The sequence below is a fragment of the Chrysochloris asiatica genome, unplaced genomic scaffold, assembly GCF_000296735.1.
Source record: "Chrysochloris asiatica unplaced genomic scaffold, ChrAsi1.0 scaffold00245, whole genome shotgun sequence".
Taxonomy (NCBI): Eukaryota; Metazoa; Chordata; class Mammalia; order Afrosoricida; family Chrysochloridae; genus Chrysochloris; species Chrysochloris asiatica.
In genome coordinates this window covers 1662023-1688024 of record NW_006408763.1, presented here as the reverse complement: position 1 = coordinate 1688024, position 26002 = coordinate 1662023, and the positions used below count along the sequence as shown (strand labels likewise).

Genomic DNA, 26002 nt, shown 5'->3' with positions numbered 1-26002 from the left:
TCCCACTTGGCCCATGCAAACCTGCCTAATTGTTCTCCCATCTGCTTTGTTCTTCTTCAATTCCTCTCTCCCTTCTTGTATATTGCCCCCCTCCCCAGCACCCAACCTATCCTGTGTCTATTCCCTGACCTGTGTTCCACCTTCCCCTCCCTCCCCTCACCCTACCCCCACATCCCAGCAACCAGCAAATAATCCACCCCCTTTAGTATGGGTTCTTTTTCATAGTCTTTTATAGTAGTGGTCCTATGCAGTATTTCTCCTTTTGTGACAGACTCATTTCACTCGACATAATGTCCTCAAGGTTCATCCATGTTATGTGGTGGCTTGCAGCTTCCTTGTTATTCTTCAAGGTAGCATAGTATTCCATTGTGTGTATGTACCACAATTTGTTTATCCATTCTTCAGTTGATGGGCACTTTGGCTGTCTCCATGTTTTTGCTATTGTAAATAGTGCTGCTGTGAACATTGGTGTGCATATATCTACTCATGTTATGGCTCATATTTCTTGTGGGTAAATACCAAGTAGAAGAATTGCTGAATCATAAGGTATTTCTAAGGAAAGGACTCATAACTTAATCATGGTAGTGGTGGGTGTGCCATGGAGTCAGTTCCGACACATAGCAACCCTGCATAGGGTTTCCCAGGCTGTAAATCTTTATGGGAGCAGAAAGCCTCATCTTTCTCCCTTACAACAGCTGGTAGCTTCGAGCTGCTGACCTTCAGATTAGCCCCCCCAACTTGTAACCATTACATTCCCAGAGCTCCTACTCTATGAAGTAAGTACTGATACATCAGGTATAACCTAAATAAAGTCTCTACGCCAGATTTTTATATTTGTAATCTGTCTCTGGTGTCTTTAGGTTCATCTCGGTACCAAACATATGGCAGTTCAATATCAGGCCCTTTCCCTAAACAGCTCTCGATGCCAAGAACTTGCAAATTACTACTTTGGTTTCAATGGCTGGTCAAAAAGGATCATCAAGGTAAAGCATGTAGATCTTTGATGATCTCTCTCCTTTCAGTGCTGAAATTCTAGACTTGAGAGAAGAATTGAACTGGGTTGTGGGGAGGCAGTAAGTATCTGAGCATTGGCCTACCATAGAATCTAATCTTAGTGACTTGGATAGTGGAGTCTCATTTTCTCCAGTGTTTGAATGGTATGTAATCAGAAGTGTCTAGTAATTCCTTTGTGATTCCTACCTGATTTTGAAACTATAGGACACTTCTACTCTGAGCCAGGATTGCTAGAGTTTACTTTTTATTTTTCATAATAAAATAAAATGTGTTAATATTTCTCATAAGAAAAGGTTTTGAAGTCTCCTTTGATATCTAAGAAGAACCTTTAAGATCCTCACAGCTTCAGGATCTTTCTGACCTTGGTGAAAGGGAGAATGAAGATATCATGGCAGCAGCTCAGAAGCAAAACCTGAAATTCTTCTGTGCTTTAGAGGTGGTGTTGAAAGTGCAGGAGTCCTGGCATTGGCATAGCTGAGGGGCCTGTGGATAAGCAGGAAGAAGGTCTGTTTCCATGTGGGGATAACAGTGAGGGCAGGAAGGGGGGGTGTTTCTTTTAAAACTCCTTTCAGATGCAGTATCAGGCCTCCCCTTGCTAAACTACAATCTGTATTGTAAAGCAGAGTTTTTGTGCCTTACAATACAGATTTTTACCCTAATCCCTAGGTAATAATTCCTAATAGAACCTTTCACTTTGAAATGTGGGCCCTGCAACCTGCCAAAAAACTTTAAGCTGCAGGTAATGCTGTTTTCCAACATTGGATTAAGGACTTGCTTTATGTTGAAGTAGTCCTTGGATTGGGAGCACTGTTCAAACCCACCAGTGACTCCAAGGGGAATGATGAGGCTTTCTGCTCCAGAAAAGATTTATAGCCTCAGAAGCCCTGTTCAGGGTCACTGTGAATCCAAACTGACTTGATGGCATTAAACAGCAGCAAAAGCAAGTCCTTCAAATACAGATCTCTTGTAGTCCTCAGTTATCCCAGCAAAACCACCATCTAAAGCTCTACATCAGCTCTCATGTTCATGTTCAGTCCTTTGCTTCCTCATGGAAGGTCATGAGTAGAAACAGAGTCAAGTATAGATACTTTGGTTGGTACTGAGTTTTTTCCTAGAATGCATGATATTCAATCTTATGGTTTTAAGTGAGCAGAGCTGTTGGTGAGTGTATACTGTTGGTGATACCCAGGGAGATGCTGTTGATTATACCCAGGGAGACACCAGATCATCTGCCTTGCCACCAAACCTTTCTGAGTGTGTGGTTCCAGCCTTGAGACACAGGCAGGCAGTAACGCTATTAGAGTGTAGCTTCACCTTGTCAGTTTGAAATCTGTGTGGGATGTGAGATTTGTGGCAAGTTCTTGGCCTGTATCTCCCTTTCTACTGCTTCAGGGACTTCTGGAATAGAGGGGCCAGTAAAATTGTGTCTACTTCCGGGGTATACCTATGATAGAACCTTTCTACCATACCCTGTGTGATGCTGCCCTTAATCACGGTGATCACCACCTAAAAATAATGGCTATGTTTTGATTGTTTTAAACATATGACATAAAGATGACCATTCAGAAAATAATTCTAAATCCACTTGTTTGGGTTGAATTTAGAACCATTATCGTTCCTTATGAAATGGAAGTGAACCCAGAAGCTTGCCATTCAGAAGGCTTTATCTGATGCTTTCCAGAAACTGTTGGTCATGGTTTTAGGTAAGACTTTCTTGATGATCTCTGAGGCACTCAATTTCAATGAGAGATTAACTCATGTTGAAAAGTTAATTGGAGGCAACTTTGGATATCTAAAGCACTCTAGATTATTCTTTACCAAACTGGTTGACATCAACAGTCTCCAACTTGTTCTTCATGACATCTGTAAGAAAAGTAACAACAAATATGACTGAACCTGTTTCTAGGTGCAGAATGACCTGCCTCAGTTCATACAGAGAATAAATTTTTGATTCAGATCTTCTTTATCAATTGCCTATCATTCAGACTAGCATGATTATAAGTTTAGACACCTAGATTTGAGTTCTAGCTCTGTCTCTTCAATTGCTAATACATTTTTAGATTTTATAGCCAGAGAGATTAGAAAATATTTAATATTTCACCACCACCACCACCAAGCTGCCATTTCATCATCTGGAAAATAGGATTAGTAGTGCAACCTACCTCATGGGGTTACTGTTAGAAGAAATGAGATGAATGAAAAGAATTTAGAACTCTGCCTGCTATACTGTAAGCAGGCAAAATATGTTAACTTGTGTTATTGTCATTGTTGTTCTCCTATAAAAGAGTATGAGACTATCTTCTCTGAATCAAGAATTTTTATTTGATTGGGTGAATAATACTTACACAATAATAAGCTGCATTCTTAGGCGTCTGTACACACTCTTTTAAGTGGTCATGTTGTTGGATGGTATTGATTGTGCTTCCTGTGAATTTCTTCAGTGGGCTCAATGTTACAGACGATGCCCAAAGGAAACTATGAGCAGCAGAGAGTCCTTGAATAGAATTGGTCCCCTGCATCATAGCCCTGCAGGCATAGGGACCCAGAATCCCTAGCAAAATTTGTCAGAGAGCCTTATGTGTAAGAGATGGCCCTAGATTGGACTCTGCCTTCCAGCCTGGCCAGTGAGTCTGGCTTCCCTGGTCACAAAGTACAATCTCCATCAACTGGGAACTCTGAGTAACAACCTGGAAAAAACAAACCAAATGACTGGGTTGTTTACATCTCCCTAATTGTGGTGTTGTAAGAGAAACACTGGAAGGTCAGTGGTTCAAGTCCACCAGCCATTCACTGGAAGCTCTATACAGGGTCACTATGAGTCAGAACTGAGTATGGCACTGAACAACAACATATATGCTGATAAGTCCCTGGGTAGTGTAGAAGGTTAAGCATTAGCCAAAAGGTTGTCTGTTCAGACCCACCCTCTGGTGCCTAGGAAGACAAGCCTACAGATCTGCTTTCAGAATGTCACAGCTTTGAAAGTCCTATGGAGCAGCTGTACTCTTCACATGTAGGGTCACCAGATACTGGAACCAACTCCACAGCAACTAACAACAATGGACTGAAGTAATATTCCTTGTCACAAACTCAAACCAAAAAGCTTGTGGCTCATGTTTGCCTTGATGGGAATTTATATCGTCTTTGATGTACATGGATTCAGTTTGGGCCAATAGAGGTGGTACAAATGGTTAGTACTCTACTGCTAACCTATAGTAGTAGTAATTAATGCCATGGAGCTAGTTCCAACTCATAGAGAACCAGTATAGGGTTTCTGAGAAGCGGTTGATGGATTTGAACTGCTGACCTTGCAGTTATCATACAGCACCACACTAGGACTCCAACTGGTAACCTGGTGGTAAATTGGAAGAAAAAGCTTTGTAGTTGGCTTCCATTAAGATTATAGCCAAGAAAACCCAATGGGGCACAGTTCTTCTCTATAATACATGGAGTCACCCATGAGTTAGAATAAACGATGGCAACTAACAACAGCAAAGTGAGCAAATGTTCATTTTTTTTGTCCAAAGTTTTGTTCATTGTTATCTACTGGAATATTGGTTCCCAAAGAGTAGACATTTGCTTCTTGCGTCTAATATTAAGTATCTACTATAGTCCTGCTATGGTGCTGTGGGTTAATGTGCAAATGACTGCAAAATCGTTTGACCCACAAGGTCGGCAGTTCAAGCCCACCAGCTGCTCTTAGAAACCGTATACGGGGTCGCTTTGGGTTAGAACCGACTCAACAGCACTTAACAACAACAACAATAGCCCAAAGGTAGCCTAGTGAATAACAAGTTAGACTGCTAACTGCAAGGCCAACAGTTCAAATGTACCAGTCACTCAGTGAGAGAAAGATGAGGCTTTCTGCTCCCATAAAGAGGTGCAGCCTCAGAAACCCTGTATAGGGTTGCAATAGTCGGAACCAACTCCACAACGCACAACCACCACCACTGCCACTATAGCTCAATGGTCTTTTTCCCAATTTTCAACTCACGTTGACCCTCACCTAATGACTTACTATTTAATCATATTTTGATTGAACATTTTAGTTCCTACAAGTTTTATTTCCTGTCATGATTCCTAAGTTTCTACTTCTAATATTGTATAGTTCTTTGAACTAAACACAGTTGATAATATATACTCTTAAGCAAGTGTTTATGAAGATGAGGAAACTTCAAGGAAAAGTGCTTTTACCATCTTCCTTTAGGGATCAAAACCACACCAGTCACTGCTATCAAGTTGATTTGACTCACAGTGACCTTGTATGTGGTTTCCAAGACTCAATTTTTACAGGAGCAGACAGTCTCATCTTCTCCTGCAGGTCAGCTGGTGAGTTTGAACCCCTAGCCTCGGAGTTAGCAGTCCAGTACCTAACCCATAGTGCCACTAGGTACCAGGGCTTCTTAGGAATTACAAGAATGCCTTGTTACTAAGTGCTGCCATTGTGCAGAGTCCTAGTATGGCACAGTGGGGTAATGCACTGGACTGCAAAGTCAGTTTGAACAGCAAGGTCAGTGCTTCAAACTCACCAGCCTCCTCAGAAACCTTATACAGGGTCACTGTGGGTCAAAACCAACTCGACGGCACTTAGCAACAACAACAAAAACAATCATTGTATGTCAGGAAAAAGATGAACATTTCTGCACCTGCAAAGATTTGCAGTCTCAGAAACCCTATATAGAGTTGGAACCAATTCAATGACACTTAACAACAACAACCATTGTATGTGGTATCATAGGGTGTTACACAGGGTTGGCTGCTAACTCAAAGGCTGGCTAACCAAAATGGTAGCAGTTCCCAACAGTTGGGTTTGTTTTTTGTTTTTTTTAATGCAACAACTTTTAAAACAATAATTTTGAATTATTCCTTGTTCATTTTGTTTCAGAAAGTGGTAAAATAGCCGTGGAGTATACTCCCAGTGAAGAAATCATAGATTCCAGAACTGAAAAAGGACTCCAGGAGTTCATTCATGTATGTGGAGATGCACAGCTAGTGTGACCATCATTCCACACAACCAGCAGGATTGAGAGAACTCAGACACTCACAGAAAGCTGTCAGTCTTATGAGAACATGAAACTCTGAAACTGCTTTTCAGGGCAAGTCATTCCTAGGGCTTTTCCTGAAGCCTTGGCCCTTGACTCGGATTCTTTATCTAAAGTTTGGAGAGCAGGATTGAGAAGCATCAGAGCACTCTGGCAGCTGTGGACAGACCTAAAGAGGTCTTAACCCCTAAAAAGGTCATTCTCCCTCTTTAGGGCTTAAGACTGTGAGGCTGTTTGAACAAGGCCTTTTAGAACTTCCCTCAAACAGGATCCCAGGGGTTGGGAGACTAAACAACTATGACCGTAAGTGTGAATGTGCTATAAATTTTGAAAACTATTATGTCTTTCAAATAAGGTGTATTGCCTAGATCTCAGAACCTCATGTCTTATATGAAAATGAAATGGTGTCCTGAAGGAACTTTTTGTAATAAATCTATTATCTAAATTAAGCATTAATCTGCCAGAATCATATCTAAAAGAAACTTTGTTAACTGTAGGATTCTTTTCTTTAATAATAATGATAATAGCAATGAAGTTGGGAGCAGAAAGTTGTGTTTCATTAACCTGGATCAATGGAAGCTTCACTGAGTTACTTAACTCACCCCACAGTTGCAAGGTGTTTTGTTTTGAAGGGAAGAAGGTAGAAAAAGAGAAGGTTGTCCTCTTCTGAAAAAGTACTTGATTTTTCCATGTAAAATAGTTGTTTTCATTAATTTAAATAAAATCCAGTCAAGGGAACTTCAGGCTTTTCCAGCTGGGCTTTAAGAAGTCTAGCTCCTGTTGAATATAATATTCAATATTGGTGCTAAAGGTTTCTGAAACCTCTTTTTTTTTTAATGTTTTATTGTGAATTATGTGTTACTTTACATGTTAGAACATTATTTTACATTCATCCTATTGTATATCGTTTCATTGCCATGGTTACAATACCCTCCATGCATCATCGCCCAACCAAAGGATATACACTACAAGCCTGCCCCCCGGTTGTCAGCACACAGCCCCTCTCCCTCTCTGCGTCTAAAGTCCCCAACTGCTCCATCTCTTCAAGTCATCATATCTGCCTCCATCTCAGGTACCACTGCTTCTGAAGCCTCTTAAAGCAAAAGAGGCCATCTTGGAGTCAATATCATTTGAAAACCATTACTATGTGTCAACTCATATATATGCTTCCCACTGCCCTATAGCCATGCTATAGGACTGAGCACATATGCTAGACACTGGGAATAAGATGATGAAGCGTTCCCATCCACACACATACACACACACACCCGCCCTTGAAGTGTATACGCTAGAGGCTGTGCTAGAAAATAAACAAGAAAATAAGAAGATGCTTCAAAAAGTTCATTAAAAAATTGAAAGAAATGATAATGGAATTTTTCCATGAACTTTCTGAAGCCCCCTCAGTAAATAAAAGCTTATAAGAAAAGTCTATAAGTAAGCAAGTGGGTGTGGTTTTAGTAGTATTTCAAGAAGTCATTAACATGCTAGCTACTTTGACATCCTTCTCCATGTACACAAAGGTACAAAGGTGGACCTCCAAAATGTTGGGGTATTTTTTCTAGATGTGTGACTGTCTTGAATAAAACAAGGTAAGATGGGGAAACTTTTTCCATGCCAATGTGAAATACTTTGTACTGTGATTCAAACCCTCTCAGAGCAAACTGTTCATTTTCTAAGCCTCCTCCAGAAAGTTTGGCATCATCACTGAGTAGTGGTGGTGGGGTTATGTGCCGTGGAGTCGATTCCGTCTCAGAGCGACGGAAGATTACAGCGAGGCTGTAAATCTTTCCGGGAGCAGAAAGCCTCATCATTCCCCCGCGTAGTAGCGGTCCCCTACCTAACACAGTGGTGAGTTAATAAATATGGAACAAAGAGCAAAGGAGAGTTTTGAGGAAATAGAAACCTTTTGGAATCACTTTAATATCTGGGTGTTGATGCGCCTAAATAGTTCTCGTTTTACAGGTCAGTTACTTTTCTTGGAAACAGTATGGACAAGAGAAGGAAGAAAGTCTGGGGTTGAGTTTGGAGGTGGAAGAGTTCTGGCTGCCAGAAACAGACGAGCACTTTGCAGTATGCCTAGAAGCTGGTGAAGCTGGAGCCTGAGGGCTGCGGTGGGGACAGGAGTCCTAATCCTGCCTTGCTGTGAGGGTGGGGGATAGGAAGCCCTGCCTCATCTTCTAGGGAAGGGAAGCTTGGGACCTGGTGATTCTAGGAAAAGGGCTGGCCATAGTGACATGGAACTGACCTCTGAGTTAATAAAAGTGGTGAGTAAACAAAGGATGGGGCTCGTGGCGGGGGAGGGGCACATGGTTGCTAAGGTGCAGTGTATCACGTGCTGTCATAAAGGTTGGGCTCCCACTTAGGGCGCAGCACCAGGACTTCATTGGTCTGGGTCGCTGCACCCAGGAGCCTCCGCTTGTCATGACCCGGCAGTGCGTCTGGTCCCTGCGGCTCCTACTCGTGCTGCAACCCCTTTGGCTGCTGGTCCTGGCTGCCCCGCTTCCAGAGTGGGCCCGGGACCTGACTAAACCCTGGTCTTCGCCCTCCCCTGATCACTTACCGGAATCGCCCCACAAGCTTATATCCTTGCCTGAGCCAGAGGGCTCTGACTACATGGATCCTCCCGCTCCAGCCCAGATGCTGGCCCCGCCTCAGGAATTAACTGAGACTTTGGACATGGATTCAGCTACAGACCAGTTTGCTGGCACACATCAGGATCTTAATGACCACCTAACTCCACATCAGAAGCTTCCAGAGGTGGGACCTGTGCTAGACTGGGAGCAGAATCAGGCCTTAGCTCTGCCTCCTCAACTCAAAAGTAAGATTGAACCTCCAGGTATGAGTCAGGCTGAAGGTCACCAGTCATTTGAAATACTTGTACCACCTCTAGATAGTCATAGTTCAAGAGCAACTAAGTTTACTGTTTCACCTCCAAACCTGAAAAAGGATCTAGCACAGCATAGACAACTTGCTAAAGTTGTTGTTGGAACTTCAGGCCAATTAGCAAAAATAACAAACAGACTAAATCAACCAGAGAATGACTACCTTCTAGACCCAAGTTTTGATGTATTATATCCTTCAGACAGCCTACCCCTAGAATTCCTAGGGACCCCAGCGTCACCAACCTCTTGGCATCGTCAGCCTCCAGATCCCCCTGAGGAGGTTGGATTTGAGCCTACTCTACCTTCTGATATGGAAGGTCCTGAGCTTCCTGAGGAGGAGGAACCTTCAGTCCAACAAGAGGCTCCTCAGGCAATGAAACCTTTCATAGCCCATCAGGAAGTTCCAAATCTGCCTCCAGAGTCCGCTACGGAGATGGAACGATTTCCACTCCAGCAGGAAGGCCCAGTTGAGACTTTGCAGACCACTGAAGAGGATAAACCTCCAGTCCCAGAGGAGGTCCCATCTAAGCCTTCAGAACCCCCTCATAAGTTAGAACCTTCTCCAGTGCAACAGGAAACCCCATTTCAGACTCCAGAAGTACTTGAGGAGAGTAAGCCATAGCTAACTCAGCAGGAGGTCCAGACTCAGTCTCTACAGCCGCCTGAGGTAGTTACAACTCCAAGTTCAGTGCATCATGAGATGACTCTTCAACCTCCAGGGCAGAATCAAATTCATCATTCAACCGTGCCCACTGTCACAATTAAACCAGTGGATGTGGAGCTTGCCCTAACTCAAGAGCCTACTGAGGAAGTACAATCATGTCCAACTCAGCAGGAAGGCCTAGCATAGCCACTAAAACTTCCCCAAGAAGTTAAACCTTCAACTCAGCAGGAGGCCACAGGTCCATCTGAGATGCCCTCTGAAGCTATTGAGCCTTTCCCAGTCCATCAAGAGGTCCCAGCTCATCTTCTAAAGCCCACTGAGGAAGTTGAGCTTTTTCCAGTCCAGCAGGAAGCCTCAGCACAGCCTCTAAAGGCTCCCCAGCAGGTTGGATCTTCTCCAGTTCAGCAGGAGGCAGCAGCTCACCCTTCAAAACCCTCTGAGGAGGTGGGACCTTCTCCAACCCAGCAGGAGGCTCCAGCTCACTCTCCTAAGCCCTCTGGGGAGGTGGGACCTTCTCCAACCCAGCAGGAGGCTCCAGCTCACCCTCCAAAACCATCTGAGGAAGTGGGTCCTTCTCCAGTCCCGCAGAAGTCTTCAGCTGAGCCTCCAGAGCCCCCTGAGGAGTTTGAGCCTTATCCAATGCAGCAGGAATTTCCAGCTCACCCTCCACAGCCTTCTGAAGACTTTGAACCTTCTTCGGTCCAGCAGGAAGCCCCAACACAGCCTCCAATGTCTCCAGAGGAGGTTGAGCCTTCTCCAGGGCAGCAGGAGGCTCCATCTCAGGCTTCAGAGCCCCCTGAGGAGTTTGGACCTTCTCCAATACAGCAGGAAGCCCCAGCTCAGCCTCCAAAGCCCTCTGAGGAGGTGGAAACATCTCCTGGCCAACAGGAAGCCCCAGGTGCAGCTCTAGAACACCTTGAGGAGATTGAACCATCTCCAGTCCAGCTAGAGGCCTCAGCTCTCCCTCCAGAGCTTCCTGAAGAAGTGCAACCTTCTCCAGTCCACCAAGAAGCCCCCACACTGGCTCCTCCGCTTCCCCATGAGTTCAAACCTCCAACTGAGCCGGTGGCCACTGTTCCACTTGCAGAGCTCCCTGAGGAAATAGAACTTTCTCCAGTGCTGCAGGAAGTTCCAGGAGAGCCTCCAAAACCATCTGAGGGTAGTGAACCTTCTGCAAGTCACCAGGAGTTTCCAGGTGAGACTCTAAGTCTCCCCAAAGAAATTAAACCTCCTTCAGCAGAGCAAGAGGCCCCAGCTGCACCTCCAGAACTCCCTGAGGAGAGTGAAACTCTAGTCCAGCAGGAAACCCCAGCACAACCTCCTGAACCTCCTCAGGTTAAACCTCCAAAACAGCATGAGGCCCCAGCCCAGCCTTCAAAGCCCTCTGAGGGTATTGCACCTTCTCAGACTCAGCAGGAATTGCCAGCTAAACCTTCAAAGCCCTCTGAGGAAACCATACATTCTCCAACCCAGGAGGAGGCCCCTGTTCAGGCTTCTCCAGTACAGCAAGGGGCCGCACATCAGCCTGTAAAACTCCCTGAAGAGGTGGAACCTTCTCCAGTTCAGCAGGAGGCCCCAACCCAGCCTCATCTTTCAAACTTGCCCAATGTTACAGTTAAGCCTGCTGATCTGCAGCTGACCCTAACTCCAGAACCCACTAAGGAGCTTCATTCATGTCCAACCCAGCATGCTGTCCCACCTCAACCTCCAGAGACTCCTTCTGAGAAGGGGAAATCGGCAATGAAACAGGAGTCTCCAGTTCAGTCATCAAAGACTCAGGAAAATGTTGAGCCTCCTCCAGTTCATCCTCCTGAAGAGGTCAAACCTCCAACCCATCAGGAGGACCTAGCTCAGCCACCAGAGTCCCCAAATGTGGTTTTAACTTTACCTTCATTGCATGATGAAGTGAAATTTCAACCTCCAGGTCCTCCACAAATTCAGCATTCAGTCTTGCCTCAAGTATCAGTTAAACATTCTCCAACACAAAAAGAAGTCCCAACTCAGCCTCCGGAGTCCCCTGAGGAGATGTGACTTTTTTCAACTGAGGGGCAAATCCTAGCTCAACCTCCAGATCCACCTAAGGAGATCAAATCTTCAGACCTGCAAGAGGACCCAGATCCTGCTGATGATTCCCAGCGTTCTCTAAGTGAGCAGGAGGACCCACCACAGCTTACTGAGCTCAATAAGGAGGATGAAACTTCTCCTATCCAGCAGGACTCAGCTCAGCCTTCAGAACTCCTTGAGGAAGTTGAACATTCATCAATTCAATTGGATGACCCAACACAACCCCCAGATCACTGTAAGAAGGATGAAGCTTCTCTAACCCAGCAGGAGGACCTATCACTACCTCCAGAGCCCCCTACAGAGGTTTTTAATCAACCAGGAGGCCATCATGAGGTAATGATTTTACCTCCAGGACAAAGTGAAGCTCAGCATCTAATGTTGCCCAATGTCACAGTTAAACCTCTGGACCTGGAGCTTACCATAACTTCAGAAGCCACTACAGAGGTTCCAGCACCAGTCCAGCAGGAAACCACAACTCAATCTCCAGAGCCCCTTGATGAGATGGAACCAATTCCAAGCCACCTGGTGGCCCCACCTCAAACTCCAGAGCATCCTACAGAGGATGAACCTTCTCCAAACCATCAAGAAGACTCATCACAGACCTCAGAGTCCACTGAGAAGGTTGAACCTTCTCCAGCCCAGGAAGAGGACCCAACAACACCTGCAGATCCCACTGAAGAGGTCCAACTTCCTTCAGGCCAGCAAGAAGCCCCAGGTCAGCTTCCAGAGGAACCTGAGGAGGAAGAACATCCTTCAAACATGCAGGACACCCCACCTGAGACTTCAGAGCCTCCTACAGAGGTGGTAACTCAACATCCAGGGGACCATGAAGTGACAGTTTTACCTATAGGTCAGAATGAAGCTCAGTGTCCAACATTGCCCCAAACCACAGTTCAACATCTGGACCTGGAGCTTACTATAACTTCACAACCCACTACAGAGACAGGACCTTCCCCAACCCAGCTAGAGGCTTCATCCCAACCTCCAGTTGAACCTTCTCTATTCCATCAGGAAGCCCCATCTCAGCCTCCAGAGCCCCCTAAGGAAATCAAGCCTTCTCCAGCCCAGCAGGAGGCCCCAACTCAATCTCCTGAGCCCCTTATGCAGGCAGAGCCATCTCCAATTCAGCAAGAGGCCCCATCTCAGCCTCCAGCACCCCCCCTAAGGAAGTTGAGCCTTCTCCAGCACAAGAGAGCCCAATTCAGTCTCCTGAGCCTCCTATGCAGGTAGAACCTTCTCCAACCTAGCAAGAGGCCTCATCTCAGCCTCTAGAGCCCCTTAAGGAAGTTGAACCTTCTCCAGTCCAGCAAGGATTCTCCACTCAGTCTCCTGGGCCACCTACACTGGTAGAAGCTTCTCCAGCTCAGCAGGAGATCCCATCTCAGCCTCCAGTGCCCCCTAAGGAAGTTGAACCTTCTCCAGCCCAGCAGGGAGCTGTAACTCAGGCTCCTGAGTCCCCTATGCAGGTTGAACCTTCTTCAACTCAACAGGAGATCCCATTTCAGCCTACAGAGCCTCCTAAAGAAGTTGGGCTTTCTCCTACTCAGGAGATTCCACCTCAGTCTCCAGAACTACTGAACAGGACACCATATCCAGTACAGCAGGAGGTCTCCAATCCACCTCCACAGCCCCCTGAATTAGTAGGCCAACCTTCTCCAGTCCAGCAGGAAACACCTACTCTGTCTAAAGAGCCCCCTGAAAATGCAGAGCAGGAGATGCCAACCGCACTTCCAGAAGGCCCTAAGGAGTTAGAACCTTCTCCAGTCCAGATGGAGTCTCCAGCTCTACCTTCAGAGTCCTCTGAGAATAACCAACCATCTCCAGCCCAACAGGCAGCCTCTGCCCTGCCTGCAGAGCCCCCTAAAGAAGTTGAACTTTCTACAATCCAGCAAGAAGTCCCAGTTTCACCTTCAGGTGAAATAGAGCCTTCTCCATCCCTGCAGAAAGTCCTACCTCAGGTTCCTGAGCCCTCTAACGAGGCTGTGCCTTCTCCAATCCAGCAGGAGGTACAAGTGCATCCTTCAGAGCCCCATAAAGAGACGGAGCCTTCTGCAGTCCAGCAGGCCTCCTATGCCTGCTAATGAGGTGGAATCTTCAATCCAGCAGGAAGCTCCAACACAGCCTTCAGAGCCTACTGAGATGGTGGAATCTTTGACAACCCAACAGTGGACCCCAGCTCAACCTCTGGAACCTCCTAAGGAGGGTGTGGCTCAACATCCAGTGTTCGATGAGGTGACAATTCCACCAACAGGCCAATATCAAGCTCAGTACTTAAGTTTGCCCAGCGTTACAGCTCAACATATTGACCTGGACCTTACCATAACCCCAGAACACACTATGGAAGGTGAACATTCTACAACCCCACAGAAGACTACAACTTCTCCAAATTGCCCTGAGGTGATACTTGTACATCCAGAGCAGGTTCAGGCTCAGCAGCCAAACCTGACTGAAGTCACAGTTCAACCACTGCACTTGGAGATTACTATAACTCCAGAACCCAATATGGAGGTTGAAATTTCTCCAACAACACTGGCAGGTCAGGATCAAGCAAAGCACTCAAACTTACCCAAAGTTACCATTAAGCCTATAGATCTGCAGCTTACCATAACTTCAGAACCCATTACAGAGGTTGAGTGTTCTACAACCCTAAACAAGACCACAGTTCCATTGGACTTGGAGCTTACCATATCTCCAGAACCCAAGACAGAGGTTGAGTCTACTCCAACCAAGCAGGAAACTCTAAGTCAGCCTCCAAAACCTCCTAAGCGTTTTGTAGCTTAACATTGAGCACATTATGAGGTGACAGATCCACCTACAAGTCAAGATAAAGTTCAGCATTCAACCTTGGCCAGTGTCACAGCTAAACCTGTGGACCTTGTGCTTACCATATCTCCAGAATACAAAACTGAGGCTGAACCTTCTCAAACCAGTCAAGAGACCCCAACTCAGCCTCCAGAGCCACCTGAGGAAGTTGTAACTCAATTTCCAGTGCATCATGAGGTGGCAGCTCCACCTACAGGTCAAGCTCAGCATTCAAACTTACCAAATGTCACAGTTAAGTCTGTGAACCTGGGGCTTACCATAACTGCAGAACCCACTATGGAGACGACAGCTTCTCCTGATCACCCTGAGGTGACATTTCCACCTCCAGACCAGGTTCAGGCTCAGCATCCAAATCTGACTAAAGTTACAGTTCAACCTTCTGACCTGGAATTTACCATAACTCCTGAATTCACTACAAAGATTGAACATTCTACAGCCCTGCTGATGACCACATTTCCTCCACAGCAAGTCACCATTCAGCCTTTGGATTTGAAGCTTACTGTATCTCCAGAGACCCTTACAGAAGTGCAACATTCTACAGCCCTGCAGAAAACCACAGCTCCTTCTCCAAAGAAAGCTACAGGTCAATCTTTAGATCTAGAGCTTACAGTGTCTCCTGAACCCACAATAGAAGTCATACATTCTACAACCCTGCAGAAGACCACAGTTCCTCCAAAGCAAGGTACAGTTCAACGTTTGGATTTAGAGCTTACCATACCTCCAGAATTCACTATGAATATCGAACATTCTACAGCCCTGCCGACAACCACATCTCCTCCAAAGCAAGGTACAGTTCAACGTTTGGATTTAGAGCATACCATACCTCCAGAACCCACTATGGAGATCAAACATTCTACAGCCCTGCAGACAACCACATGTCCTCCAAAGCAAGATACAGTTCAAACTTTGAATCTAGAACTGACTGTAACTCAGCAACCATCTGAAGAAATTATTTCCTCCCCAGCGACTCAGCATGTATTGGCGCATTCTGTAAATTACACCCCAGAAACGGTTGCTCTAACTGAGCAACAGAAACAGAAGTTCACCACACATCACAGTCCAGAAAGGACAGAAATGACTTTAGCTGAGCAACAAGAACAGAATGCCATTATATATCACACACCAAAAAGGGCACAAATGACTTCAACTAAGCAACACAAACAGAATGCTGTTTTATATCACACCCCAAAAGGGGCACAAATGACTTCAATTGAACAACAAGAACAGAATGCTGTTTTACATCACACCCCAAAAGGGACACAAATGGCTTTAACTATGCAATGAGAACAGAGTGACACCAATAGAATGAACATTAACATATGTGAGCTTTGTATCTGCCAAAATGGGACATTGTCCTGTACAGGCCTCCGCCCAGAGAAGAAGCTCCACAGAGTGCCTGTGCTGGAGCCCAACATGTACAATGGCACCTTCGCTGTCTTGTAAAAATAGTTTTCCCTCGTCTGTTCTCTGCACCTAGCTTGACTTAACAGCCATTTCCTTGAGGTCTTTCTGGGCTTCCTTGTCTTCTCAACCCAGGTTGGTGGTGGTGGTGATGTGCCATGGAATCAGAACCGATTCATAGCGACCCTGTACAGGGTTTCCGAGGCTGTAAATCTTTACGGGAGTAGAAAGCCTCATCTTTCTCCCTCGGAACAGCTGGTACTTTCAAACTGCTAACCTTAAGTTTAACAGCCAGATTCGTAATTACTACGCTACCAGAGCTCCTTGAGCAACTTTCTTTTTTGCCTTTTGTATGTCAACTTTGCCTTATATTCATTCTTCTCCTTACTATTGTGCCTATCTTTCTGGTCTTTTACTTATGATTGTCCTTTTACTTTTCTTTGCCCTTTAAAATAAAAAAAATAAAAAAACATTTTATTGTGTAGTTTGAGTGAAAAGTTACAGAATCAGTTGGTTTCTCATTCAACAATATGTACACATTTTGTTTAATGACATTAGTAACAATCACCTCAGTGTAATAAAGCACACTTCCTCTCTGGGTCCCCTGTTTCCATTCACCCATCTGTCCTGTCCCTTCCTGCCTTCTAAACTTTATTTTGGGGCAAATGCTGCCCCTTTGCCCAATGTTTGTTTGTTCTGGGGAACACATTCTTCATGGATATTACTGTACACTTTATAGGACTATCCAAAACCTTGGGCCAGGATCCTAATAAGAGTGCTTGGTAGTGGTCGCTGGGTCCTATCTAGTTCTGGTCTCTGGCTAGTGGAGGCCGTGGCTCGTGCCTGTTCTTTAGTCTCACAGTTTCATGCCTTACCCTCTGCTCTCACTTCAATTTTGTTCCATCCTCTTCACAAGATCATGTCTTTTTTACCCATTTCACTAATGATAATACAACAGGATGGTTAAAAGAAGAGATTCTGAAGCCAAACTGCCTGGGTTTGAACCCACCTCTGTGACTCAGTTTCCTCATCCATAAAGTTATTGTTTCAGGATTGTTTTGAGATTTAAATGACTTCATAAATGTGAAGCATTTATATCAGTGCAAAGCATATATGTAAATGTTAGCTGTTGTTATTATATCCCTCAGTTATGTCCAAACCTCAGCTTTGTCCCTATCTTTCACATAGCACCCATGTTGTGTTTAATCCAGAGCTAAAAACTGTGAGATCCACTGAGTATAAGACATTAGCTTGGAAACAGAACAGTGATAAATGAGAGAAAGGGTCTATACCTGAAAAAGGCAATGGTATATAATTAATTACTAAAAGTTGCAGCCCAGAGATGCTATAGTTCTCCAGAATCAATAATCACTGGCATGTAGAGGTCAGAAAAAGCTGCATGGTAAAGATAAAGCTTTAGTGTAAAGAGTGACTAATGTTGAGTGCTGTAGAGTCAAGTTCTGAGGAGCAGCTGGTGGGTTTGAAATGCCGACCTTGTGGTTAGCAGTCCAGTGCTGATCCTAGATGAAAAATTGCTAAATAGAGAAAAATGGGGAGAACAGCCTAGGTAAAGTCATGGCTCCAGTAACCATCAGGACTTAGTAGACCAGTTCAGCTGCAAATAATAAGGTTAGGAAGCAATGAAAGGCAGGTTTTATAAAACACCTTGAATATCAAGTACAGAGATTTGAAAGACGCACTATGAGATACAGAGAACCATTGAAAGTTTTCAAGCCAGAGAGATAACTGGTTAAAACAGAATTCTTTTAGAATCCATGTGTGGAGTTGTCAAGAGAGGAAAGCTTGGGTCAGGTAGACCAAATAGATTGTTATAGAAAAATCTAGGAGCAAAGTGAGAAGGGTTTGTATTGTTGTTGTTGTTACGTGCCATGGAGTCGGTTCCGACTCACAGCTACCCTGTACAGGATTTCCGAGGCTGTAAATCTTTACGGGAGCAGAAAGTCTCATATTTCCCCCGCGGAACAGCTGGTAGTCTCCAACTGCTGACCTTGTGGTTCGCAGCCCGATTCATAACCACTATGCTACCAGAGCTCCTTTGTATTGTTGTGTTGTTAAGTGCCGTCAAGTCGGTTCCGACCCATAGCGACCCTGTACAGGGTTTCCGAGGGTGTAAATCCTTACGGGAGTAGAAAGCCTCATCTTTCTCCCACGGAGCGGCTGGTAGTTTTGAACCGCTGACCTTAAGGTTCGCAGCCCGATTCATAACCACTACGCTACCAGAGCTCCTTTGTATTAGAGGGGTTATAATAGGAATGGAAAGAGAATCCTGGGAACACTACAAAGAAAGGGGAGACAGCACTTGGTGACTGACTAGAGAGTTAGGAAAGGGAGGTATAGGAAAGAGAGAACCTCAAATCTGACTCCAAAGTTTCGGTCCTGGATGATTTGGAAAATGATGGTGGTAGAATACACAGATGAGAATCCAGTCGTCAGCTTGAGGAAGATGAATTCAGCTTCAAGAATTAGTGAGCATAAGGCAATCAGGAGGCTTCTGGTCAAGTGGAAATGTCCAGCAGGTAGATAGGCATTATAACTACTTTGACTGAAATTCAAATGCCACCTAGATAATTGTATAAATTGAATAGGCGAATTGTTGCTGAGAGAAGAGAACAGAGTTTAAGTGAAAGTCTCAAAGTCATCACAGAGTTAGTGACTAGGAATAAACCTCGAGAATTTAGCAACTGGTTTTAAACATATGTCATTCCTCGATACATTTCCGTGGTATAATGTTTTTAAGTGTCACAGAAGCACATAGGATAAAATGTGAAATTCCCCTCAGGATCAGTCTGAGTCGGAGCCTGACAACAATCTCCTCCTCCCCACTGCTAAGGTAACCCCGTCACCATTTTCATAGGTGTCTTTCCACTATCTTTCCACTGCATGTATATACATGTTGTTAAGTGCCGTCTAGTTGGTTCTGACCCATAGTGACCCGCATAGGGTTTCTGAGGAACAGATGGTGATCTTGAACCGCCGACCTTGCAACTCAAACAGATTTTGCAATCTAGCTCATTAACACACAGTGCCACACCAGGACTCCAGATATACTTATATACATTGTTGTTAAGTGCCAGCGAGTCAGTTCTGACTCATAGCGACCTCGTATAGGGTTTCTGAGGAGCACCTGGTGGGTTTGAATCTCTGACTTTGTGGTTGGAAGTCTAGTGCTGATCCTACAGTGCCACACCAGGAGTCCCACTTGTATACATCTATCTGTTGATATGTACATTTTGTTTCTAATGAGATAATATTTCTTGCTCAATGATTTGCATGTTTTTCACTAAGCAGTATGTCTAAGAAATCTTTCCCACATTGATACATTAGTCCTTCTAATCTGTAATTGGACTCCTGGTGTGGCACTGTGGGATCAGCACTGGACTTCAAACTACAAGGTAGGCAGTTCAAATCCACCAGCTGCTCCACGGAAACCCTATACAGGGTCGCTATGAGTCAGAACTGACTCACCAGCACTTAGCAACAACAACAATCTCTAATTGTCTCTATCCTTCCTGGAGAGGTTTCAATGGTGGGCTCTTAGCCAGAGCTGTGGTGTTGCCTGGCAAGAATTTTCTTTCTAGACATTTGTTACTAATGATAAAGGAGAAGAAGACATTGGACATATAGGAAGTATAGGTTCTGAGGAGATAGCCTTCTCTCTTGTGTGTCACTGCTTCCCCCCTCCCCACCTCCTAGGCCCCCCAGGGATTTTTCTTTTATTATTAATTGAGCCAAATTGGCACAAGACAGATGCAGCAATTAGAAAGCTGAGATTTTCTGCAATTGAATATTCTCTATTAGGTTGCCACAATTCTTTATACTCACTCTGTTCATTCTTATTCCTACCTATGCAAAGATATGAACTGTGTTTCTTCACAGAGATTTTGAAGGAAACTCTATTTCTTACATTGATGAAAATATCTGGAAGGCATACTGTTGGACTGAGAAACTGTAAGTATTTACTCCCTAAATATAAGTACAGAAAACAGTGTGTTGTAAGCTCCTTCTTGTCCAAAATTTTGAAGTCAATATCTCTGATAATAGGTATTTTTTGCTTTGTTTCCCAACTCAACCTGTATTGATTACAATTACTGCAATTTTATGGTAATTTTTAAAATGAAGGTTGATGAGTTCTTGTTCAAATAAGTAAGCGGCAATCTAAATTTATCTTTCATTTTATGTATAATAACTTGAGCATTTCTGAACCTGAATTGTAACCTATTAACTTTCCTAGTAAATCCCGTAATTGTGAAAAAAAAGAGCTGTGCTCACTGAGAAACCCATGCTCAGAGCAGAGCACCTCTGGCCTCTCTGCCCTGGTTTTGGCTGTGTTTACAAGGCTACACAGGTCTGAATTCTGACAGTGTCACTGGTGTATATATTTTTTAACCTATTTAGAAAAAGTCGTTGAACAGTGCCAGCCGGTTTGTGTCACTGTTCATAGTAAGAAATAGGGAAAAAGTGCTGCTTTGTGCTACCTGCAGGCCACCTAAGGTTGTTCCCAAAACTGAGACTGAAGATGTGGGCTAGCCACATCTGAATTCAGTATCGCCCCTGGGAGAGCCACACCACAGACCAACATTCCTGATTTACTAGCTAATTTTCAAAGGTTTGTCCTAGACACTACCAGAATTCCTGTTATGCCCAGAATTCAGGGTCCCCAAAGACCACCCAGGAGCCGTGTACCGATGCAAATACATAAGGGTTGTTTAATCAAGCTCGAGCCAGGTCTCTAACCTTATCCGACATTTCGGAATAGGGAAAGAGCCCCGAATTCATTGTCTGCAGGGTTTTTATAGAATTTTCAAACAGCTCAGGTTTCTCAGCTTTACAATCTTTGGATTGGTTAACAATTGGCAAACTATGAGATGTTACAGTTTAATTGGTCAGGACTGGTGGTCTTTGTTCTTAGGCTAGGGTAAAGGAAAACATCTGGCCTCTGGCCTTGAGCTGCCTGGCTATTTATGCATATATCATATTCTTGGAGCTAGAGTACGTGTTCAGGCTAATGTACAGAATGGAGATTGACCTTGCCTCTGGAGGGAACTAATAACTGAGGCCTTGTCTCTTTAAAATGCTTTCCTGAGCCTGACTAGAGTTTAGTCAAGCAGTTTCTAGGTAGGCAAAATCAGTTTGGTCCTTACATTCCGAAGCACAGCCCAGCTTACTAGGCGTAAATGCCTGGGCATTCTGTAGGCTTCCCTCAGTCACCACCCTGTCCCATTCTTCCTCAGATAGCAGAACTTGACAGGCAGTGGGAGCTTTGGGTCCAGGATAGAAGTTGCCGCTGCTTTGCAGTACAACCACCTGATCTCACTGAGCTTTAAATCTACCACCCTGCCCTGTATGTCACGTTCCCTGGGGGTGGGGTGGGGGCAATGGGGACTGCTTGCTCCCAGGCTTGGGGGGTTTCCTTCTATTGTCCCTGGAGTCTCTTCCAAGAGGCCATATCAACATGCCCTCATGCACACCCATTTGGAAACCAGATATGCAATAACATGCCTACAGAGAAAACCACTCCAAGCACAGGCTGCCTTGTATGAGGAAGGTGCTGCTCCCAGTGTCTCCCAGACACCACACTTGGGGGCTGGCACGTCATCAGTCCAGTGTCCATTCCCAGGGTCAGAGCGAGGGGTTCACTGCCTGAGGACTAGATTGCCCCATGTGAGGTGTCTACTGAACAATTATGCATTGCTGCAGGTGGGGTTGTGAAGCTTCTCCGTGAGCAGAACTCACCTGTGTGACTGCATTGAGGGGTCTCAGCCCCCATGCTGCACAGACAACCCTTCTCTGTTCAAAGCCATTGATGGGAGCTTCTGTGGAATCATTTGCCAAAGTGCAAAGGCAAAATACAAGGGTCCAAGACCATTGCACCAATCACGTTTTCCTTTTCTTCAGGAAATTTTGTTTCTTCCCTAACCAGTACCACCGCATACTTCTGAAAGCCACATTTCCTCTTTCACGGATCACTACAGTGAAGTATTAACAGCTGTACAGTTTCCAATCTGGCCTTGGCTTGCTCGGATGAAACTTTGTATGTATTTTGTATGGCATAGATTCTATATTGCAATGTCCTATGCAAAAAGGAAAAAAAATTAACAAAATTATAAATTTTATCATTTTAATGTATATGCATGTTTAGTAATGTTTGAATTTTGAAATAAAATTTATGATTCATTAAAAAAAAAAAAAACTGGATTGCCTGAACTGCACTGTTTTCTCATTTCCTATGTCCATTTGCCAATCGCCCATCCTTCCCCCACACTGCAGGTTGCCAATGAATGCAGCATTTGAGAGATCAGAAATGTAGGCAAACAGCTTTTATTCATGGTTAGGTTTACACAGTTCCTCAAAGTGAACATAATTAAGAAGACACCTAAAGAGAGGAGGTGCTCGGGTATTTAGTAGAAAGCACTGAGTCCAGGGGTGGCACTGTGGGTTAATGTGCCAGTCTGCAGAGCTATTAGACCTGCAAGGTTGGCAGTTCAAGCTCACCAGCTGCTTCTTGAACCCTATACAGGGTCACAATGGGTCGATATCGACTCGACGGTACTTCACAACAACAGCAACAACTGATCCTAACAGGAAGAAACTTGGATGGCATCTTCACTCACACATAGCCCGGTGCTCTCAATACAGCGTGGTGACACCTAGTGGGCAACGGTGGGACTGACTGGCTGTGTCATCCAGAGCCCTGCTCCTGTGTTACTGCACATGTCCTGTGGGCTACCACAATGATGGGGAAGGTAGGATCCCAGCCAAAGGACAATTGTCTTGATGCCCTCAGCCTCAGCTGGCCAAGACGCGGAAAGCCGTTTTGCACCTGTCCACCCATTTCCTCTTTGCATGGACCACACAACCCACCCAGTAACTTCCGTTTTCCTTAGACATGTCCACCCTGAGATCTGCTATACTGGAAAACTGACTGATGCTGTTGCATACTTTCAGAAGTGAGTCAAATCTTTTAAAAAAACCTTTGCCATAAAGTTGATTCCTACAAATAGAGACCCCATGTGACAGAGTAAAACTTCCCTAGTGTTTCCTAGGCTGTCATGGGTGCAGATGGCTAAGTTTTTCTCCGGTGGAGCCAGAAGGTAGGTTTCAACTGACAGCCTTTATGTTAGCACATGAGTGCTTAAGCACTAAGTTACAAGGGCTTCTTGAGATATGCATACTATAAAAAAAGAAAACAGGTTAAGGACACACACGCAGGTAATTTGGTGGTACAGCTTAAACCCTGCCCTTGGTCAGATATGAATTCTAATAATCAGCGTTAATGAATAGCACTTCACATTTTCTTCTTATTTTTTTTAAAAAAGGAGTTTATTTATTCTACCAAAATTATTTTGTTGCTATAGTGTGCCATCAAGTTGTTTCTGACTCAGTGACCCTGTATAGGGTTTTCACGGAGTGTCTGGTAGATTTGAACAGTTGACCTTGGGTTAGCAGTTCAATGCTGATCCTAGAGCTCCAGACCAGGATTTCAAAATTAGTTTACCCACATCAAAAAACAAATTGTTTCTGTCAAATTGATCCTTCCTCTTAGCAACCTTGTATGACAGAGAAAGACTGCTTCACAGGGTTTTTAGGCAGGCACCATTGTGGGAGTTGACTGAAACATTGTTCTCCCACCACTGAGTTGCTGATGAATTAGATCTGCTGACCTTTTTGTTATCAGCAGAATGCTTAATTACTGCATGACCAGGGAGTCCTAAAATTAAAACAGATCAACTTCCAATGGTATGCAAATGCTTTTGTAACAGTGAATTGTAGAATAATTTTAAAAGATCATAATGAAGTGCTTTATATATATTGGTTGTTGTTGTTAAGTGCCATCGACTTGAATTGGAGTCATAAATACCCACTATAGATGTCAGCTTGAGGACTAAGGTGTGCCTGACCCAGGCCATTGTGTTTTCAATAGCCTCATATGGATGCAAAAGCTGGACAGTGAATAAGGAAGATCATAGAAGAATTGATGCCTTTGGGTTGTGGTGTTGGAGGAGAATACTGAGAGTGCCATGGACAGCCAAAAGAATCAATAGATCTGTTTGGAAGAAGTGCAGCCAGAGTGCTCCTTGGAGGCCAGGATGGCTAAGCTTCATCTCTCCTACTTTGGACATATTGTCCGGAGGAAACAATCGTTGGAGAAGGATGTCATGCTGGGTAGGGTGGAGGGTCAGAGAAAAAGAGGAAGACCCCCAATGAGATGGATCAGCCAGGTGGCATCATTGATGGACTCAAGTGTGGCAGCGGTAGTGAGGTTGGCCCAGGATCGGACATTGTTTCGTTCTGCTGTGCATGGGGTCGCTATGAGTCGGTTCCGACTCGATGGCATCTGACAACAACAACAACATAGAATGTCTAAGGAGCGACTGGAGAGTTTGAACAGCTGACCTTGTGGTTCAAATCAACCTTGCAGTCCTGTGCTTATCCTACAGTGCCATACCATGACTCCTACTCTGTGTTAAAATACTATATACAGGCAGTTCCCATATTGCAAACAAGTTCCCTACATTTATCTGCCTGAAAGTCAGTTGGCACATGATGTAGAGCAGTTAGGTACAGCTCTCTTACCTAACGTCAGTTAGTCAAATGCTTCTCTTCATGTGTATTATATAGTGTATCTTCCACTGCATAAAAATATTAAAGAAGGCCTTCCAGGTACATTAAATTCAAATCTTAAGCATAACAATACAGTAATAATAATAGTGATAATATTTGGATGCACGTTGCATTACAAACTACTGTGTGCACCCCAGTTTCTAATATAGCAAACTTCACTAGGGTCGGTTTGTAACTACAGGATGTCTATAAATCTATATTTGTCACCCAAGGGCTGCCTGTATAAAAGATGCAATCTGAAGGTTACAGTTGGTTCGACATGCTACATACATTCAAATTCCATTCTTTTAGAGCCCCGTGAAACTGCCAAACCAACATGCTGTCCATTCACGAGGGTTTGGTGGTGAGCTTGGCAATTTATTATGAGTCAAGAGACAGCCATTAGTAACATTCCAAGAAACATTAGAGCAAAGCATCAGTTGCCACTTTAATTCATGTCCTGAGATGTACACAGAGTCTACAAGAATAAAAACCTTCACCATCATGTGCAAGTATGCAGGACATCTCTTCTGGCAGCATCTAGCACATGTGGGAGTTTAACTGGGCCGTAAAGAAGACTTTGGGGAGAAAAGAAACTCAGATGAATTGCCAAAGAATTGGGGATGCTCTACCATCTCTTAATCTATTTTATGAAGAGTCAGAACATATCAACTGTGATTGCAGATTACAGAGGACTTCATATAAAGACTTTCATTATCATTGAAGACTGGCTCTTTGTTGTTATTGTTAGGTGCCATCAAGTCGGTACTGACTTATGACATTATGCACAGCAGTACAAAACACTGCCCAATCCTGGGCCAAGCTCACTACTGTTGTCATGCTTAAGTCTATCGATGCTGCCACTTGCCCAATCCATCTTGTTGGGGATCTCCTTCCTTTTCTCTGACCCTCCACCCTACCAAACATGATACCCTTCTCCAGTGACTGCTCCCTCTTGGCAATATGTCCAAAGTATGAGAGAAGAATTTTGGCCATCTTGGCCACCAAGGAGCACTCTGGCTGCACTTCTTCCAAAAAGCATCTATTGGATAATTTGGCAGCCCATGGCACTTTTAATATTCTCCTCCAACACCATAACTCAAAAGCATCACTTCTTCTACGATCTTACTTATTCACTGTCCAGCTTTTGCATGCATATGAGGTTATTGAAAATACCATGGCTTGGGTCAGGTGACCTTAGTTCCTCAAGGTGACACCTTTACTCTTCAACTCTTTAAAAAGGTCTTGTGCAACACATTTGCCTAATGCAATATGTCATTTGATTTCTTGACTGCTGCCTCTGTGAGTGTTGATAGTTAATCTAAGAAGAATGACATTCTTGACAACTTCAATCATTTCTCCATTGATAAGAATTTTTTCTATTGGTCCAGTGGTGAGGAGTTTTGTTTTCTTGACATGGAGATATAATCCATACTGAAGTCTGAGCTCTTTGATTTTCATCAGTAAATGTTTTAAGTCCTCTTCACTTTCAG

At 44.3% G+C, this 26002-nt stretch overlaps 1 protein-coding gene and 2 pseudogenes across 1 annotated transcript; all 3 read left to right on the top strand.

Moving 5' to 3' along the window:
- Positions 1-8156, top strand: part of LOC102829916 — an 8848-nt pseudogene extending 692 nt beyond the window's left edge.
- A 318-nt stretch (positions 8157-8474) lies between these two features.
- On the top strand, positions 8475-9785 carry LOC102829527 (leucine-rich repeat-containing protein 37B-like). The gene is made up of 2 exons (XM_006873552.1): positions 8475-9546; positions 9607-9785. The coding sequence occupies exons 1-2, from the start codon at positions 8475-8477 to the stop codon at positions 9783-9785; spliced, it is 1251 nt and encodes a 416-aa protein (XP_006873614.1).
- Positions 9786-9848: 63 nt separating this feature from the next.
- Positions 9849-13744, top strand: LOC102829139 (annotated as a pseudogene).
- The last annotated feature ends 12258 nt before the right edge of the window (positions 13745-26002 follow it).

Bases quoted from the DNA above. Each gene is read 5' to 3' on its own strand.
- LOC102829527 (XM_006873552.1), top strand. From the start codon at position 8,475: ATGACCCGGCAGTGCGTCTGGTCCCTGCGGCTCCTACTCGTGCTGCAA. The intron at 9,547-9,606 runs GTAAGCCATAGC...CGCCTGAGGTAG, and splicing joins TCCAGAAGTACTTGAGGAGA to TTACAACTCCAAGTTCAGTG.